Source organism: Salmo salar, chromosome ssa13 (assembly GCF_905237065.1).
Source record: "Salmo salar chromosome ssa13, Ssal_v3.1, whole genome shotgun sequence".
In the NCBI taxonomy this organism is placed as follows: domain Eukaryota; kingdom Metazoa; phylum Chordata; class Actinopteri; order Salmoniformes; family Salmonidae; genus Salmo; species Salmo salar.
In genome coordinates, this window is record NC_059454.1 from 96,312,141 (window position 1) to 96,329,878 (window position 17,738).

A 17,738-nucleotide genomic window follows, 5' to 3' on the forward strand; every position below is an offset into this window, starting at 1 on the left:
CTGTCCCCTGCTGATGATGTCACTCACTAATTTGTTGCTGTTTGCAGATGATGGATCCTGGACAGGATTTGCTCCTAGCAGCCCTGAGCGAGAGCGGCATCTGCCCTAACGACCTGTTTGACTTTGACCCTCAGGATGCTGCAATGCCCTCTCCCACCCCACAGGTAGGTGAAACTGAGGGAGGCATCTTCCCAGTAGTCCAAAGTGGCTTTTAGCTAGAGCTGTGATGGTCATTGATCAGCCAAATGACCACTGGCACCGTTATAACCATTTGACAAGCTTATTTTATTTTCATGGATCTTCATCCATCTTCATCCATAACTGTTGGTTACACAGTAATTGTGCCACCTCTACTTCTAGTTCTTCTGAATGAAAAGCACTATATAGTTATTATCTCAATAGGTTATAGTGGCCTCCTCCTAGCATCTCAGTAGTAGCTTTTCCTCTGATCTGCATGAATACCTAACTAAAGGACAGCCTGGGCGCTGCTTTAGATGTGTAGTATTCTCTGGTGCTGATGTGAGTTTTGTTTCTCTCCAGTCCATCTCCATCAGTGCCCTGGGTGTTGACTCGGGGATGGAGCCAACGGGAGTCACAGCTCCACCCAATCCTACAGGCACAATCAGGGTAGGACCTCTATTCAACTAAATATTGTTTACAGTGTGCTGTTACTAAGAAACCTATTCAGTCAACTGGTAACCAGGGTTTTGAAATGGAGAAGCCAGCCACTGCCTAAACTTGCCCAGCAAGTTTGCTTTCCGGTTGAGAATGTTTTCGCATGTTTGTTCCCATTTAAAAAGGACCCAGAATATGTGTGCGTTGTCTACACATTTCGAGAACATAGACCTTCAATTAAAAACTATTTGACCTATTTACAAATTGTGTAATGACTCTAATTGTCTAGTGTTGTACTATAGTATAATTTCTGTGTGGTAACATCTCACCCTCTTCCCCTGTCTCTTTACTCTGCTCACTGGTCCACCAGCACAAGCCTCAACCCTCAACCACCACATTTGTCTTAAATCAACTGAATCAGTTGCCATCGCTGGGAACAATCGTTGTGACCAAGCCCTCAACTGGAGGCACGGCCAGACATACCATCACAGTCACCAAGGTAGTCCATACCACTCCCTCAGCCCTGCGGGGGTCCACTTCCACACTCACCTCCTCCACGGCTCTCCCCTCCGCAGTCTCCACAGTGGTTTCTTCCAGCACAGAACAGGTCAGTGGAGGAAATGCTTTTGCCCTTGGACAAAAATGCTGCTGAAAATGAAAAATATACAAATGTGTGTGTGCTCTCTGATTTGGTAGAGTTCATGAGGGCTGAGAGGTTCTTCACTTCCTGTGCTGCCTCTTGCAAAATATTTTTTTTAAATGTAGGGACTACTGAACTTTAGATAAAGAGCCTTCCGTGTTATAACATATATCTTTCCCTCTGTGTGTCAGATCCAGCTGAAGGACCTGTTGAGGACAGGTGGTCTGAAGGGTAGTAGTCTGGTGGAACTCATGAGGCTCAAGCCGCCGCAAGACATCGCCCAGCCGGTCGCCACAGCAATAGCCACAGGCACCAGTGAGTCACAGTACTAATTGAACCCTGACTGCGTTCCAATGGCTCCAAAAATGGCTTTTCTTTTCCCAGCCTTTTGCTTTTTGAGAAAACAAGAACACTTGATGTCACTACCATATGGGTCTCACCTATTCCAAACCATTCTCTAAGATCAGAGGTGACCTTGTCAAGGGATGGAAGCCATTGAAGGGCTGAATCTGTGCTTATTTAAAGGTGCAGATCTTCGGTTAGAAGAGGCGGTCGAGAATGATGTCATGTAGCCAAAGACGTTTTCTGCCCATGTTATTTTGCAATCCATTCATGCCATTCCCATGTCTATCTATTTTGCTCTTTAAGTTTAGTTTGGAAAAGGCTGACCAGGATGTAACAGCCATGTCAAAGCCCTTCACTGTACAGAGTATTAACTTAACTCACAGGATCATTAATGTGTACCAAACATGTCTATGTTCAATGCTCTCATTCTCGCAGAGATAATATTGGTCTCGACAAAGATGATGCATAAACCAAGTATGGACAAGATGATCAGGAATCCTCTCAGAATCTAGTGTTATGTATCACGGGATGGGAAAGGAAAGGGTTGTTGTAAAAGGGTCCAGTTTTCACACCTGTATGGCAATTCCACAGTTCACACCCACTTTATTTAAGGTTGGTTTAGACTTAAGAAGCAGTGAGGTGACTTAAGAAGTGACCTTGCACATGGGCTGTTCAGTTCAAGTGAATCATGCCTAAGTGTGTGAATGTCTTTGTTTATAATGGACTTGGTCAGTTGGTGTCTGTTTTTACACTAATGATTCCTCTATTCTTTCTGTTCTCACAGCGGAACTGAACAACGGTATAAAGGAGGTGTCAGGTAAAGACGCCGCTCGGATCTGGGTGAACGACGACGTTAAAGTGCGGAGCTTCTCACCTACACTAGTGAGTTTGTGGCATCGTCCAATCACTGACTCTTAGCCAAAAGGCAGACGTGATAGTCCTAATAAAATCTCTACCCGTTCCATGTTGAATGACAGAACCCGAGTTTCTTTGAAATACTTCAGTCCGCTTTATAGTCAGTGTAATGTTTTTATAGAAACTCCCAGGAATGAAAGAGGAGGAGGAGGCTGAGGAAGAGGAGGATGAAGAGTTGGGTCATGCTGAGACATACGCCGAGTACATGCCCATGAAATGTAAGCTTTACTCTGAGTACTCCCAACTATTTAGTTTCCTTTCACCTTTACTGAAGCTATTGACTGATGAAAGATAGTTGGAGCCCATGCAGAGGTTCACACTGAGTCACTTTGTTTTGGGGGAGCAGAGGAGTTGATTCAAAATGAAGGTTTCATTGATCAGTTGGTTGACTGATCATGTTGCTTGTTCCAGTGCGGATCGGGCTGCGTCACCCTGACCCGGTTGTGGAGACAAGCTCCCTGTCCAGTGTGAATCCTCCCAACGTGTGGTACAGAATGTCCATACCGGAGGAGACCATTGACCGCGGCTGGCTATCTGCTCTGCAGCTGGAGGCCATCACATACGCTGCCCAGGTAAAGATCCTACACCTTTACATTACTGCTCACCTGGCCAGATATAGACCCTACTACAGCTTGGCACTACTTTATGATCACCTGGCCAGATATAGACCCTACTACAGCTTGGCACTACTTTATGTTCACCTGGCCAGATATAGACCCTACTACAGCTTGGCACTACTTTATGATCACCTGGCCAGATATAGACCCTACTACAGCTTGGCACTACTTTATGATCACCTGGCCAGATATAGACCCTACTACAGCTTGGCACTACTTTATGATCACCTGGCCAGATATAGACCCTACTACAGCTTGGCACTACTTTATGATCACCTGGCCAGATATAGACCCTACTACAGCTTGGCACTACTTTATGATCACCTGGCCAGATATAGACCCTACTACAGCTTGGCACTACTTTATGATCACCTGGCCAGATATAGACCCTACTACAGCTTGGCACTACTTTATGATCACCTGGCCAGATATAGACCCTACTACAGCTTGGCACTACTTTATGATCACCTGGCCAGATATACAGACCTGCCAACATCCACACATTTTGCGTACCAATAACGTAATTCTCTGTCCAGGTACGAGATCCGAGTAAAAATTACGCAGAAATGAATAGGGCCTGCTTTTATATATATATATATATTTTTTTTTTTAAATAAAAAAATATAGAGTAAATCGAACATCCCGATTCTCGAGCTGCAACACACAGACATGTACAGAGTTTGTCAACGGACATGGAGATGAATACATCATTATTGGACATAACTACCCCTCTGCCCCTCCTGTTTGTTGTGATGCAGAGTTCGCTTTCTGTCAGCTGTACGTAAACACATGGACAACTCCCTTTTTGACTCCGTGTGTTGTGGAAAGGTAAACACTAATTATTTCAAGCTAACGTTAGAGAACAGAAGATGGACATTCAGTGGGCTCTAAAGTGCCAGCAGTTCACTCGCATTTGCTAGTGAGGTGAAATTAAATGCAAATACGAAAAATAACGTCGCATTTGTGCGAGTGTAATATACATTTAATTCTGCGTCCCATTTAGTTGTATTTTCCATGTAATATTACGAGCATCACACAACCTGATAGACTGTAATTATGATCCACGTCACAAAAAGCATTGAGGCAATTCTTCTAAAATACCTTGGCAATAGATTTGAGATTTTATCCAAAATCTAAAATGATGTATGCACTGCAAAGAAATACAATAGGATTTTACATAGACTGAAACAGTGGACTCTTCTAGCGAACAGCGTTCAGATTCCCTTTGTGGTAGCATACTGAATAGGAACAGTGGGTTAACTGCCTTGTTCAGGGGCAGAACGACAGATTTTTACCTTGTCACCTCGGGGATTCAATCTAGCAACCTTTCGGTTACTAGTCCAACACTCTAACCACTAGGCTACCTGCCGCCCCAATACTTGTGAGCTGGCCATAGTGATTGGCCCTGTTTGAGAGGTGACAAGCGTTCCTCTACTATAGGGACTAAACTTGGGGGCATGTGCTAAGAAAAACATTTTATAAATAATTATCTCCATTCTACACTGTACATGTAATGGAATAAACATACAGACAATCTGTGCTAATTCCACAAAACACGTTTATTTTTTTATGTTCTGTACTTATCAGTATGAATTTTGTAAGTACCTTTTCAGAGGACTGAACCAGGTGTGATCCATAATGTTTGTCTAAGCACATGTGCTCATGAAAAACAAGTATGCGTAGGTTCCATGCAATAACAAAATGAGCATCTAATTTGGCTAATAATTGTTACTGCAGCCAGTCAGTAAAGCGATGAGAGTGAGGAGACTGAGAGAAACAGACAGAGCAGCAGCAGTAACCCCGAACCCAAAAAAGCAGAGTACACGCGCCTCAGACGTTCCTTCCTCGATACCAGGAGAAGTGGTCATGCTTGACACAATCCGAGCTACCATATCATGCTTTTTGTGCAAGTATGATGTTGACATCAATCATCAAGGAAGCTCAGGTAAGTGCTTACATATAAGGATGCTAAATTATTTGATCCTAAGATATATTACTATTGCCTTTAAGTGACCCATATTACTTAATGACTTGAATAAATGGATCATGAAAATTTGAAAAAAATACAACAGCCATGTTATCCCCCCCCAATTTATTGTACAAGGTGGTTCCTCTTTCACTTATAGATTGTAAATGTCATGTGGATGGGAAAAAGCATCAAAGCTACTGGCAGCTACAGCATCAACCCCAGCTATAACAACTTTTTTCCACCAAGCCAGTGATCTGAAACCCATCCGGGCTGAAACTCTTTACTACATACACTGCCTTTCAAAAGTTTGGGGTCACTTAGAAATGTCCTTGTTTTTGAAAGAAAAGCCCTTTTTTTGTCCATTAAAATAACATAAAATTGATCAGAAATTCAATGTAGACATTGTTAATGTTGTAAATGACTTTTGTTGCTGGAAACGGCAGGTTTTTTATGGAGTATCTACATAGGCGTAAAGAGGCCCATTATCAGCAACCATCACTCCTGTGTTCCAATGGCACGTTGTGTTAGCTAATCCATGTTTATCATTTTAAAGGGCTAATTGATCATTAGAAACCCCTTTTGCAATTAGGTTAGCACAGCTGAAAACTGTAAGATGTGCCCATCAAGCCAATCCAACTTGTGGGAGGTGCTTCAGGAAGCATGGGTGAAACCTCTTCAGATTACCTCAACAAATTGAATACAAGAATGCCAAAGGTCTGCTAGGCTGTAATTGCTGCAAATGGAGGATTTTTTGGACCAAGGCAAAGTTTGAAGGACACAATTATTATTTCAATTAAAAATCATTATTTATAACCTTGTCAACATCTTCACTATATTTCCTATTCATTCTGCAATGCATTTCATGTATGTTTTCATGGAAAACAAGGACATTTCTAAGTGTCCCCAAACTTTTGAACGGTAGTGTATATTGTTGAACACAACCTGCCATTGGCTGTGGCAGACCATGCAGGGCCACTTTTTCAAAAGATGTTTCCCGACAGTGACATCGCAAAGCAGTATGGCTGTGCCAGGACGAAGACTGCAAACATAATCAAAACACTGGCCCTTGATGATGAGCAAGGAATCACAGAAGCGATGAAGAGGTGTCCTTTCAGCCTGGCTACCGATGGCAGTACCGACATGGAGGATGTCAGTGCAAGTATCAGCAAGGTAGTAGTGTTATTGCTTAAGCTATGTGAATCGAGAGTCTACAGAAAGAGCTGTATTTGACATAATTGACACTGAAATGAAGAAGAGGAACATTCTGTGGTCCAATTGTGAGTTTTGCAGCGGATAATGCTGTTGTCATGCAAGGTCTGGGAAAAGAGGTGCCAGCATTTCTGAACACCCGAAATGAAAATGTGTACTTGGTTGTGCCTGCCATTTGATACACATAGCTGCAGAGAAGGCGTCGAGGCAGCTCAGTGTTAATGCTGAAGACTTTCTCGTAACCATCTTTTACCATCTCGACAAGAGTAGCAAGAGAAAGGCTTCTCTGCGTGACCTACAGATCCTGTAGGACACTGATGTCAGGAAGATTTTGAAGCTGGTATCTACAAGATGGTTGTCCGTTGGCCAGTGTATAAACCGCCTTCTGTAGCAATGGGATTCTTTCACAGTGTTCTTTGCCGATGAGGTATTGGTCTTCTTTCCCAATGTGCCCCCAAGCTCCACCACAACAGCTACATCCTCGTCCTCACTTGAGCCCTCTGCTAGGCAGCCTAAGCGTTTTTCCTCCACCACCACATTGCCAATGCCACTGCTCAAGCCCCCGCTTGGTTCCTCTGGAAGCAAAGTCACGCCATCCCCCACCAAATGTGGACCTACTGACAACCTTCGACCTGACTCAGTATCTGTTCAAGCAAAGGGATATTGGGGACAAAGTGGCAAAACAAAAGGCAGAAAAGAAAGAAAAAGAAGGACCAAAATATCTTATAAAACATGTAAGTCCTAAAATTTCTCACAGATCCGGTATCAAAATCTATGCATACTTTTTAGAGAGCCATTCCAATTTTTAATGTCGGGAATATGATTCTGCAACGAGAGGAGCCGTGCATTCAAAGTTTACTGTCAACTTTCGAGATGCAACTTCTGAAACTGTTATTTTTCTGCAAGCCAGACACTGTCAATACCATGATGGCAGAAATGAGTAGTGGTGTCAAGCCTGCGCTCTACCTGGAGAGAGACAACCAGCTTCCTGACAAGGAGCTGTCCATTGGCCAGGACATCCGCACCTACATAGGAAGCCAAGGCAAGCTGGATCTGAAGACCTTCTATGCAGATGTCAGAAACGTATTATCTTCTGCAGTAGACTACATGTTGCTGAAATTTCCATTTGGATATGTGCTCCTCCAGCATGCAGTGGTCGCTGGCATTGCCAACAGGCAGACTGTCAAGTTCTCATCCCTCAACTTTTTCATGGAACGCTTTCCCTGCATTATTCCTGAGGGAGTCTCTGTTGATCTGGTGGAAGATGAGTTTAGACTCAATCAGGCAACAACCTTTTGAGCAGAGTCTGGTCATCATGCGCACGGATCAGACCTGGAGAGAAACCAGCACAATGAAAAGGGGGGGGGGGGGGGGGCAGCCTGGTCTACTCCCACCTTTCGGCTGTGATGCTGGTCATATTCCACTGCAATGCAGACGGAAAATGAATATTCAGTCTCATTCCAAGAACAAAACCAAGTACAGAGCCTCCCTCAGTACAGACCTGCTGAGTGCCCTCGTTACCAAGAACAAAACCAAGTACAGAGCCTCCCTCAGTACAGACCTGCTGAGTGCCCTCGTTACCAAGAACAAAACCAAGTACAGAGCCTCCCTCAGTACAGACCTGCTGAGTGCCCTCGTTACCAAGAACAAAACCAAGTACAGAGCCTCCCTCAGTACAGACCTGCTGAGTGCCCTCGTTACCAAGAACAAAACCAAGTACAGAGCCTCCCTCAGTACAGACCTGCTGAGTGCCCTCGTTACCAAGAACAAAACCAAGTACAGAGCCTCCCTCAGTACAGACCTGCTGAGTGCCCTCGTTACCAAGAACAAAACCAAGTACAGAGCCTCCCTCAGTACAGACCTGCTGAGTGCCCTCGTTACCAAGAACAAAACCAAGTACAGAGCCTCCCTCAGTACAGACCTGCTGAGTGCCCTCGTTACCAAGAACAAAACCAAGTACAGAGCCTCCCTCAGTACAGACCTGCTGAGTGCCCTCGTTACCAAGGTTTCAATGATGGCCAGAGGAACTGTTTGCCACAGAGAAGTTTACCCTGAAGCCCTGCTGCGTAAGGCAAATCTGTCTGAAATTATTTCCTCAACATTTGAAGGTCTCCAGAAGATTTGTTCTCACCCACTGTTTCCTATCATAGCTTTTTAAACATGTTATCCATAATAAAATGATTTGATAGTGACGCTATGCTTCAAACATTTGTTCTTATCATATGTATCGTGGATATGACTTTTGTACCTAAACAAGTAACTTGTTATTATTTGTTTAAGAAAATAAAAAAACTCCACGAATAAAGGACCTTTGTGTTCTTTCTAAATGGATGTTATTGACTTTTACCATATGTGTAAATGGAATGCTGTCAAAGTATTCCAACCTTTTTATAGACTTGATTTGGTACAATTCTATAATTGCAATCACACTCTCAGAGTGCGGGGGGAAAGAACACCAACTTTCTGCGCGTTTCTGGTACTCTAAAAAGTTGGACAGGGTTGGCAGGTCTGAATATAGACCCTACTACAGCTTGGCACTACTGCATGCTCAGCTGGCCAGATATAGACCCTACTACAGCTTGGTACTACTGCATGCTCAGCTGGCCAGATATAGACCCTACTACAGCTTGGTACTACTGCATGCTCAGCTGGCCAGATATAGACCCTACTACAGCTTGGCACTACTGCATGCTCAGCTGGCCAGATATAGACCCTACTACAGCTTGGTACTACTGCATGCTCAGCTGGCCAGATATAGACCCTACTACAGCTGGGCACTACTGCATGCTCAGCTGGCCAGATATAGACCCTACTACAGCTGGGCACTACTGCATGCTCAGCTGGCCAGATATAGACCCTACTACAGCTGGGCACTACTGCATGCTCAGCTGGCCAGATATAGACCCTACTACAGCTTGGTACTACTGCATGCTCAGCTGGCCAGATATAGACCCTACTACAGCTTGGCACTACTGCATGCTCAGCTGGCCAGATATAGACCCTACTACAGCTGGGCACTACTGCATGCTCAGCTGGCCAGATATAGACCCTACTACAGCTTGGTACTACTGCATGCTCAGCTGGCCAGATATAGACCCTACTACAGCTTGGCACTACTGCATGCTCAGCTGGCCAGATATAGACCCTACTACAGCTTGGTACTACTGCATGCTCAGCTGGCCAGATATAGACCCTACTACAGCTGGGCACTACTGCATGTACCAGTGTAGATGAGTATTCACATACCTTGTACTGGGAATGAACTGAATGTACTGAAATGTTTTGTCTCCATAGCAACATGAAACATTCCTCCCTAACGGCGACCGAGCGTCCTATCTGATAGGAGACGGGGCTGGAGTGGGGAAGGGCCGGACCATCGCTGGGATAATCTACGAGAACTACCTCCTGGGCAGAAAGAGATCACTCTGGTAACACCACAACTAGTATTACATGATACATCCCGCCAATGAAGGAGGATGATGGTACACACACACTTTCCCATTTCACAAAAGCTATTCCATCTTCTTCACAGGTTCAGCGTTTCTAATGACCTGAAGTATGATGCAGAGAGGGATCTGAAAGACATAGGAGCCAAGAACATTCCGGTCTATTCCCTTAACAAGGTAAGAGGTTGTCCAGTGGGTGCAGATGTACATCACCATGCATGTTTCTTACGTGGTAATAAGTTGAAGAGGTTCCTTCACACTGGATATCCTTTTCATATTTGCCTGACAAAAAGACATGTTCACATGCATAAAAAGGTATTGTTCTCCTTCACTCAAAAACATGTCCTATTTTGTCTGTTTCCCAGTTTAAGTATGGTAAGATCTCGTCCAAACACAACGGCAGTGTGAAGAAGGGGGTGATCTTCGCTACGTACTCCTCTCTGATAGGAGAGAGCCAGTCTGGAGGGAAGTACAAGACCCGCTTCAAACAGCTGCTCCACTGGTGTGGACAGGTCTTTGACGGAGTCGTATCCTTTCATTGACTGACCACCAGACGACTACTGTAAAAAATAAATAGAAAACTTAATTGCCCTTGTGATACAATTTGTCCAAATTATATTGAGAGTATGTCATCTGGGCCAATGTAACTGCCCTTAGAAGTAGTAGTAACCGGTAGTTAGAAATGTCAATTGTTTAGTGAAGATAACACCACCTTTCCTTAACCCCCAAGCCCATTCAGATTGTGTATGACGAGTGTCACAAAGCCAAAAATGTCTGTCCCATCGGCTCGTCCAAACCCACCAAGACTGGACTGGCCGTCCTGGAGCTGCAGAACAAACTGCCCAAGGCGCGGGTGGTGTACGCTAGCGCCACTGGTACGTCACTAACCACAGGCTTCTGATGTTGTCACACTTCCAATGTTGAGCGGAGTCAATATTACAATAGCAGTCAACAGTTTGGGGACACAGTCTTATTCAAGGCTTTTTATTTTTACTATTTTCTACATTGGAGAATAATAGTGTACAGTCGTGGCCAAAAGTTTTGAGAAAAACACAAATATTAATTTTCAGTCTGCTGCCTCAGTTTGAATGATGGCAATTTGCATATACTCCAGAATGTTATGAAGAGTGATCATATGAATTGCAATTAATTGCAAAGTCCCTCTTTGCCATGCAAATGAACTGAATCCCCCAAAAACATTTCCACTGCATTTCAGCCCTGCCACAAAAGGACCAGCTGACATCATGTCAGTGATTCTCTCGTTAACACAGGTGTGAGTGTTGACGAGGACAAGGCTGGAGATCACTCTGTCATGCTGATTGAGTTTGAATAACAGACTGGAAGCTTCAAAAGGAGGGTGGTGCTTGGAATCATTGTTCTTCCTCTGTCAATCATGGTTACCTGCAAGGAAACACGTGCCGTCATCATTGCTTTGCACAAAAAGGGCTTCACAGGCAAGGATTTTGCTGCCAGTAAGATTGCACCTAAATCAACCACTTATCGGATCATCAAGAACTTCAAGGAGAGCGGTTCAATTGTTAAGGCTTCAGGGTGCCCAAGAAAGTCCAGCAAGCGCCAGGACCGTCTCCTAAAGTTGATTCAGCTGCGGGATTGGGGCACCACCAGTACAGAGCTTGCTCAGGAATGGCAGCAGGCAGGAGTGAGTGCATCTGCACGCACAGTGAGGCAAAGACTTTTGGAGGAGGATGGCCTGGTGTCAAGAAGGGCAGCAAAGAAGCCACTTCTCTCCAGGAAAAACATCAGGGACAGACTGATATTCTGCAAAAGGTACAGGGATTGGACTGCTGAGGACTGGGGTAAAGTCATTTTCTCTGATGAATCCCCTTTCCGATTGTTTGGGGCATCCGGAAAAAAGCTTGTTCGGAGAAGACAAGGTGAGCGCTACCATCAGTCCTGTGTCATGCCAACAGTGAAGCATCCTGAGACCATTCATGTGTGGGGTTGCTTCTCAGCCAAGGGAGTGGGCTCACTCACAATTTTGCCTAAGAACACAGCCATGAATAAAGAATGGTACCAACGCATCCTCCGAGAGCAACTTCTCCCAACCATCCAGGAACAATTTGGTGACGAACAATGCCTTTTCCAGCATGATGTAGCACCTTGTCATAAGGCAAAAGTGATAACTAAGTGGCTCGGGGAACAAAACATCGATATTTTGGGTCCATGGCCAGGAAACTCCCCAGACCTTAATCCCATTGAGAACTTGTGGTCAATCCTCAAGAGGCGGGTGGACAAACAAAAACCCACAAATTCTGACCAACTCCAAGCATTGATTATGCAAGAATGGGCTGCCATCAGTCAGGATGTGGCCCAGAAGTTAATTGACAGCATGCCAGGGCAGATTGCAGAGGTCTTGAAAAAGGGTCAACACTGCAAATATTGACTCTTTACATCAACTTCATGTAATTGTCAATAAAAGCCTTTGACACTTATGAAATGCTTGTAATTATACTTCAGTATTCCATAGTAACATCTGACAAAAATATCTAAAGACACTGAAGCAGCAAACGTTGTGTAAATGAATATTTGTGTCATTCTCAAAACTTTTGGCCACAACTGTAGACATCAAAACTATGAAATAAAACCTATGTAGTAACCCAAAAAGTATTAAATCAAAATATATTTGAGATTCTTCAAGGTAGACCAGCCTTTGCCTTGATGACAGCTTTGCACACTCTTGGCATTCTCTCAACCAGCTTCACCTGGAATGCTTTTCCAACAGTCTTGAAGGAGTTCCCACATATGCTGAACACTTATTGGCTGGTTTTCCTTCACTCTGTTGTCCAACTCATCCCAAACCATATCAGTTGGGTTGAGGTCGGGTGATCTGATGCAGCACTCCATCACTCTCCTTCTTGGTCAAATAGCCCTTACACAGCCTGGAGGTGTGTTGGGTCATTGTCCTGTTGAAAAACAAATGATAGTCCCACTAAGCGTAAACCAGATGAAATGGCGTATTGCTGCAGAATGCGGTGGTAGCCATGCTGGTTAAGTGTGCCTTGAATTCAAAATAAATCAGACAGTGTCACCAGCAAAGCACCATCACACCACCACCTCCATGCTTCACGGTGGGAACTCCACATGCAGAGATCATCCGTTCGCCTACTCTGCGTCTCACAAAGACACGGCGGTTTGAACCAAAAATCTCAAATTTGGACTCATCAGACCAAAGGACAGATTTCCACCAGTCTAATGTCCATTGCTCGTGTTTCTTGGCCAAAGCAAGTCTCTTATTGGTGTCCTTTTAGTAGTGGTTTCTTTGCAGAAATTCTATCATGAAGGCCTGATTCACATAGTCTTCTCAGAACATTTGATGTTGATCTGTCTGTTACTTGAACTCTGTGAAGCATTTATTTGGGCTGCAATCTGAGGCTGGTAACTCTAATGAACTTATCCTCTGCAGCAGAGGTAACGCTGGGTCTTCCTTTCCTGTGGCGGTCCTTTGGTTTTTGTGACTGCACTTGAAGAAACGTTCAAAGTTCTTGACATTTTCCGGATTGACTGACCTTCGTCTTAAAGTAATGATGGACTGTTTCTCTTTGCTTATTTCAGCTGTTCTTGCCATAATATGGACTTGGTCTTTTACCAAATAGGGCTATATACTGTATACCACCCCTACCTTGTCACAACAACTGATTGGCTCAAGCGCGTTAGGAAGGAAATAAATTCCACAAATTAACTTTTAACAAGGCACACCTGTTAATTGAAATGCATTCCAGGTGTCTACGTCATGAAGCCGGTTGAGCGAATGCTTAGTGTGCAAAGCTGTCGTCAGGGCAAAGGGTGGCTACTTTGAAGAATCTCCGATATAAAATATATTTTGATTTGTTTAACACTTTTATTGGTTACTACATGATTCCATATGTGTTATTTCATAGATTGTCTTCACTATTATTCTACAATAGAGTAAAAATAAGGAAAACCCTTGAATGAGTAAGTGTGTCCAAACTTTTGACAGGTACTGAATATCGTGCAGGAATGATAGTCTTAAATTAATGGAAGTGTTCTCCATCTAACTGTGTGTGTGTGTGTGTGTCCAGGTGCGTCTGAGCCCCGTAACATGGCCTACATGAGCCGGCTGGGCATCTGGGGGGAGGGGACCCCCTTCAGAGAGTTTAGCAACTTCATTCAGGCTGTGGAGCGCCGGTGAGCGAGACAGACACTAGTAACTTGTCGTAGTGGTGCAGTGTATGTGTCTTTAAAAAACAGCCACGTAATGGATGCAGCAAGCCACCTTAAAGTTATGACTTTTGGCAGATGGAATCTGTAGAGGCAGAACGTCTTCAACCCGTTAGAACTGTTACAAAACACGAATATGCCTATAAGTCTGTTGGTAGGACAACTTCTCCTGCAAAAGTCTTGTTACACCTCACCTTCTCTATACATATTGATATCTAGTATATCACAAATTCAATTTGTCCTTAACTAAATACCTATTCAAAATAAAACATTTCCTCCCTTGTATTGCCTTGTCCTCAGAGGTGTGGGTGCTATGGAGATAGTTGCCATGGATATGAAGCTGAGGGGGATGTACATCGCCAGGCAGCTGAGCTTCACGGGTGTCACGTTCAAGATTGAGGAGGTTCCTCTGACAACCCACTACATCAAGATGTACAACAAGTCTGTACGCCTGGTAAGGAACCTTGACCTAATCCCAAACCTAAACATAACAGTTTTCCCTGGGCTCCTTTCAGTAGGCTTGAAACAGAAACGGTGTGTGTTGTTTTAACCCTGTCCTCTTTCCATGTTTCAGTGGGTGGCTGCGCGGGAAAAGTTCCAGGCGGCTGCTAACCTGATGGATGCAGAGCAGCGGATGAAGAAGTCCATGTGGGGTCAGTTCTGGTCGGCCCACCAGAGGTTCTTCAAGTACCTCTGCATCGCGTCCAAGGTCCGCAGGGTGGTGCAGCTCGCCAGGGAGGAGGTCAAAAACGGAAAGGTGGGTGGGAGGTTTCAGAAGGTAGAAAGATGAGATTGTTATTCCAGGAATCTTGAATTTTCTGACTTCAGATTTTAGAAGATCAGGAAAACTGGCACCTTCATGTCATATTCCTGCATATTGGTTCTAGTGTATTTTGGTTCCTGTGGTCGGTTTGAGGAGAGGTGACTGGTGGTCTCCCTGACATTTTGCTGTTTACCGTCAGACTGTGTGCGACTCGAGTCCTGTCTTTCTCGCTCTCTGCAGTGTGTTGTGATTGGTCTCCAGTCGACAGGAGAGGCCAGAACACTGGAGGCCCTGGAGGAAGGAGGAGGAGAGCTCAACGACTTTGTCTCCACCGCCAAGTATTATTTACATTTACATTACATTTAAGTCATTTAGCAGACGCTCTTATCCAGAGCGACTTACAAATTGGTGCATTCACCTTATGATATCCAGTGGAACAACCACTTTACAATAGTGCATCTAAATCTTTTAGGGGGGGGGTTAGAAGGATTACTTAATCCTATCCCAGGTATTCCTTAAAGAGGTGGGGTTTCAGGTGTCTCCGGAAGGTGGTGATTGACTCCGCTGTCCTGGCGTCGTGAGGGAGCTTGTTCCACCATTGGGGTGCCAGAGCAGCGAACAGTTTTGACTGGGCTGAGCGGGAACTGTGCTTCCTCAGAGGTAGGGGGGCCAGCAGGCCAGAGGTGGATGAACGCAGTGCCCTTGTTTGGGTGTAGGGCCTGATCAGAGCCTGAAGGTATGGAGGTGCCGTTCCCTTCACAGCTCCGTAGGCAATCACCATGGTCTTGTAGTGGATGCGAGCTTCAACTGGAAGCCAGTGGAGAGAGCGGAGGAGCGGGGTGACGTGAGAGAACTTGGGAAGGTTGAACACCAGACGGGCTGCGGCGTTCTGGATGAGTTGTAGGGGTTTAATGGCACAGGCAGGGAGCCCAGCCAACAGCGAGTTGCAGTAATCCAGACGGGAGATGACAAGTGCCTGGATTAGGACCTGCGCCGCTTCCTGTGTGAGGCAGGGTCGTACTCTGCGAATGTTGTAGAGCATGAACCTACAGGATCGGGTCACCGCCTTGATGTTAGTGGAGAACGACAGGGTGTTGTCCAGGATCACGCCAAGGTTCTTAGCACTCTGGGAGGAGGACACAAGGGAGTTGTCAACCGTGATGGCGAGATCTTGGAACGGGCAGTCCTTTTATTAGTCCATACGTGATGGAAATGTCTTCTGCTTGAATCCAACCACTGATATACAAACACGCATACACACAAACCAGGGTTTCTGTTATGAAAATGTGGCACCGGACATTTGCCGGCAGCGTTTGAGAAATTTACTGGACCCATATGCATTGCGTGCGTAACCTGATTAGGGCGTCCACCCACGGTGCTCAGAATGACAGTAATTACATTTAGACGATGGTAATTCATCTTAGTAGAACATGCAAGTAAAGGATGCAATGACTTGTGACCTTACTGTGCACTTTGAAGATGTTAGAATTACTGTCCACATTTCCTTTTCCTCAGTCAACAAGATCAGTAACCAACAGCAAAGTCACTAGCCTATGCATAGGCGGCATGCAAGTTTCAAGTTTGGGGATGCACGTTTTTGCCATAACAATGCACCTTTATAATAATGCATTCCATGCATCATCGCATTTACATGTAAAAAAAGCCTACTATTGGTAATGTGATGAGTAGATTGAATAGTCAGTGTAATATACAATGCATTCGGAACGTATTCATACCTCTTGACTTTTTGCACATTTTATGTTATAGCCTTATTCTGAAATGGGTTAAATAAAACAATTGTACTCATCAATCTACACATAATACCGCATAATGGGTTTTTAGAAATGTTTGGATAATTTTTTTTTTTTTAAATGTATTTAAAAAAAAACAACCTTATGGAGTATTGTGTGTAAATTGATGGGGGGGGGGGGGGACTATTTAATCCATTTTTCTGTAACATAAAGAAATGTGGAAAAAGTCAAGAGGTCTGAATACTTTCCGAATGCGCTGTAACTCAATCACTGTTTGCAAAAAGACCATTCAGTGCATGCCTGAATGAGTGTATCGTAGAGGCCTGGGCTATAGGCTATATCAAAAACACATGGAGACATTAACAGATTATTATTATTTTATATTCCAAATGACAGGGTAGCCTACTCTGCTGACACTGACTAACAGATCAATAAAACCACGTATGTATAATAGGTCTATGAGAAGGGGAGACAAATACAATGGCGTCCGTCTAAACTGGAGGAAGAAATTATTGTCCAAAAACAAACTTTAAAGTGGAACTGACCCAACAATGATCGAGTGAATATGTGGAGTGCTCACTCACCGGGGACATGGCCGATTTGCTCTGCTGGTGTCAATAAGATGGTCTATAGGCCTATTGTTGTTCACTCTATTAAGGAGAGAATTTTGATAACAGACATTAGTCTTTCTTTACAGCAATAGCCATTTGCTTTCCAAGCTGTTTTCACACGATTTAATTTTAAAATATTGCGATATGCCTGGCTGGGCTTCTACTTTTCACTGACAGTCGCAATGTAACAATCATCTATTTGGTATTTGCGTGCACTGCCTTTCCTTCAGACTGTTTGTAATGCGATTTTAAAACAACTTGTTTATTTTTTAAGGCTAGGCAACGCTAATGATCCTGTGTGGCCAAATCATGCTTTAGTGGCCTAATGAATGATTTTATGTACACTGCTCAAAAAAATAAAGGGAACGGTGCTTTCACTGTAGTGGTAGCATGAGACGGAGTCTACAACCCACACAAGTGGCCCAGGTAGTGCAGCTCATCCAGGATGGCACATCAATGCGAGCTGTGGCAAGAAGGTTTGCTGTGTCTGTCAGCGTAGTGTCCAGAGCATGGAGGCGCTACCAGGAGACAGGCCAGTACATCAGGAGACGTGGAGGAGGCCGTAGGAGGGCAACAAGCCAGCAGCAGGACCGCTACCTCCGCCTTTGTGCAAGGAGGAGCAGGAGGAGCACTGCCAGAGCCCTGCAAAATGACCTC

At 44.5% G+C, this 17,738-nt stretch overlaps 1 protein-coding gene across 4 annotated transcripts in view; it reads left to right on the forward strand.

Moving 5' to 3' along the window:
* Positions 1-17,738, forward strand: part of LOC106568305 (protein strawberry notch homolog 1) — a 32,230-nt gene that overhangs the window by 1,856 nt on the left and 12,636 nt on the right. For 3 of the 4 annotated variants that reach the window (XM_014138519.2, XM_014138521.2, XM_014138523.2), the window contains exons 2-16: positions 48-164; positions 541-627; positions 986-1,222; positions 1,447-1,570; positions 2,385-2,482; positions 2,637-2,733; positions 2,927-3,087; positions 9,605-9,738; positions 9,843-9,933; positions 10,122-10,283; positions 10,487-10,631; positions 13,818-13,923; positions 14,257-14,410; positions 14,531-14,713; positions 14,960-15,057. In XM_014138519.2, coding sequence (XP_013993994.1) covers positions 48-164; positions 541-627; positions 986-1,222; positions 1,447-1,570; positions 2,385-2,482; positions 2,637-2,733; positions 2,927-3,087; positions 9,605-9,738; positions 9,843-9,933; positions 10,122-10,283; positions 10,487-10,631; positions 13,818-13,923; positions 14,257-14,410; positions 14,531-14,713; positions 14,960-15,057 — 1,994 coding nt within the window. The remainder of the gene's footprint in view (positions 1-47; positions 165-540; positions 628-985; positions 1,223-1,446; positions 1,571-2,384; positions 2,483-2,636; positions 2,734-2,926; positions 3,088-9,604; positions 9,739-9,842; positions 9,934-10,121; positions 10,284-10,486; positions 10,632-13,817; positions 13,924-14,256; positions 14,411-14,530; positions 14,714-14,959; positions 15,058-17,738) is intronic. The other variant, XM_014138520.2, reaches the window with a different exon arrangement.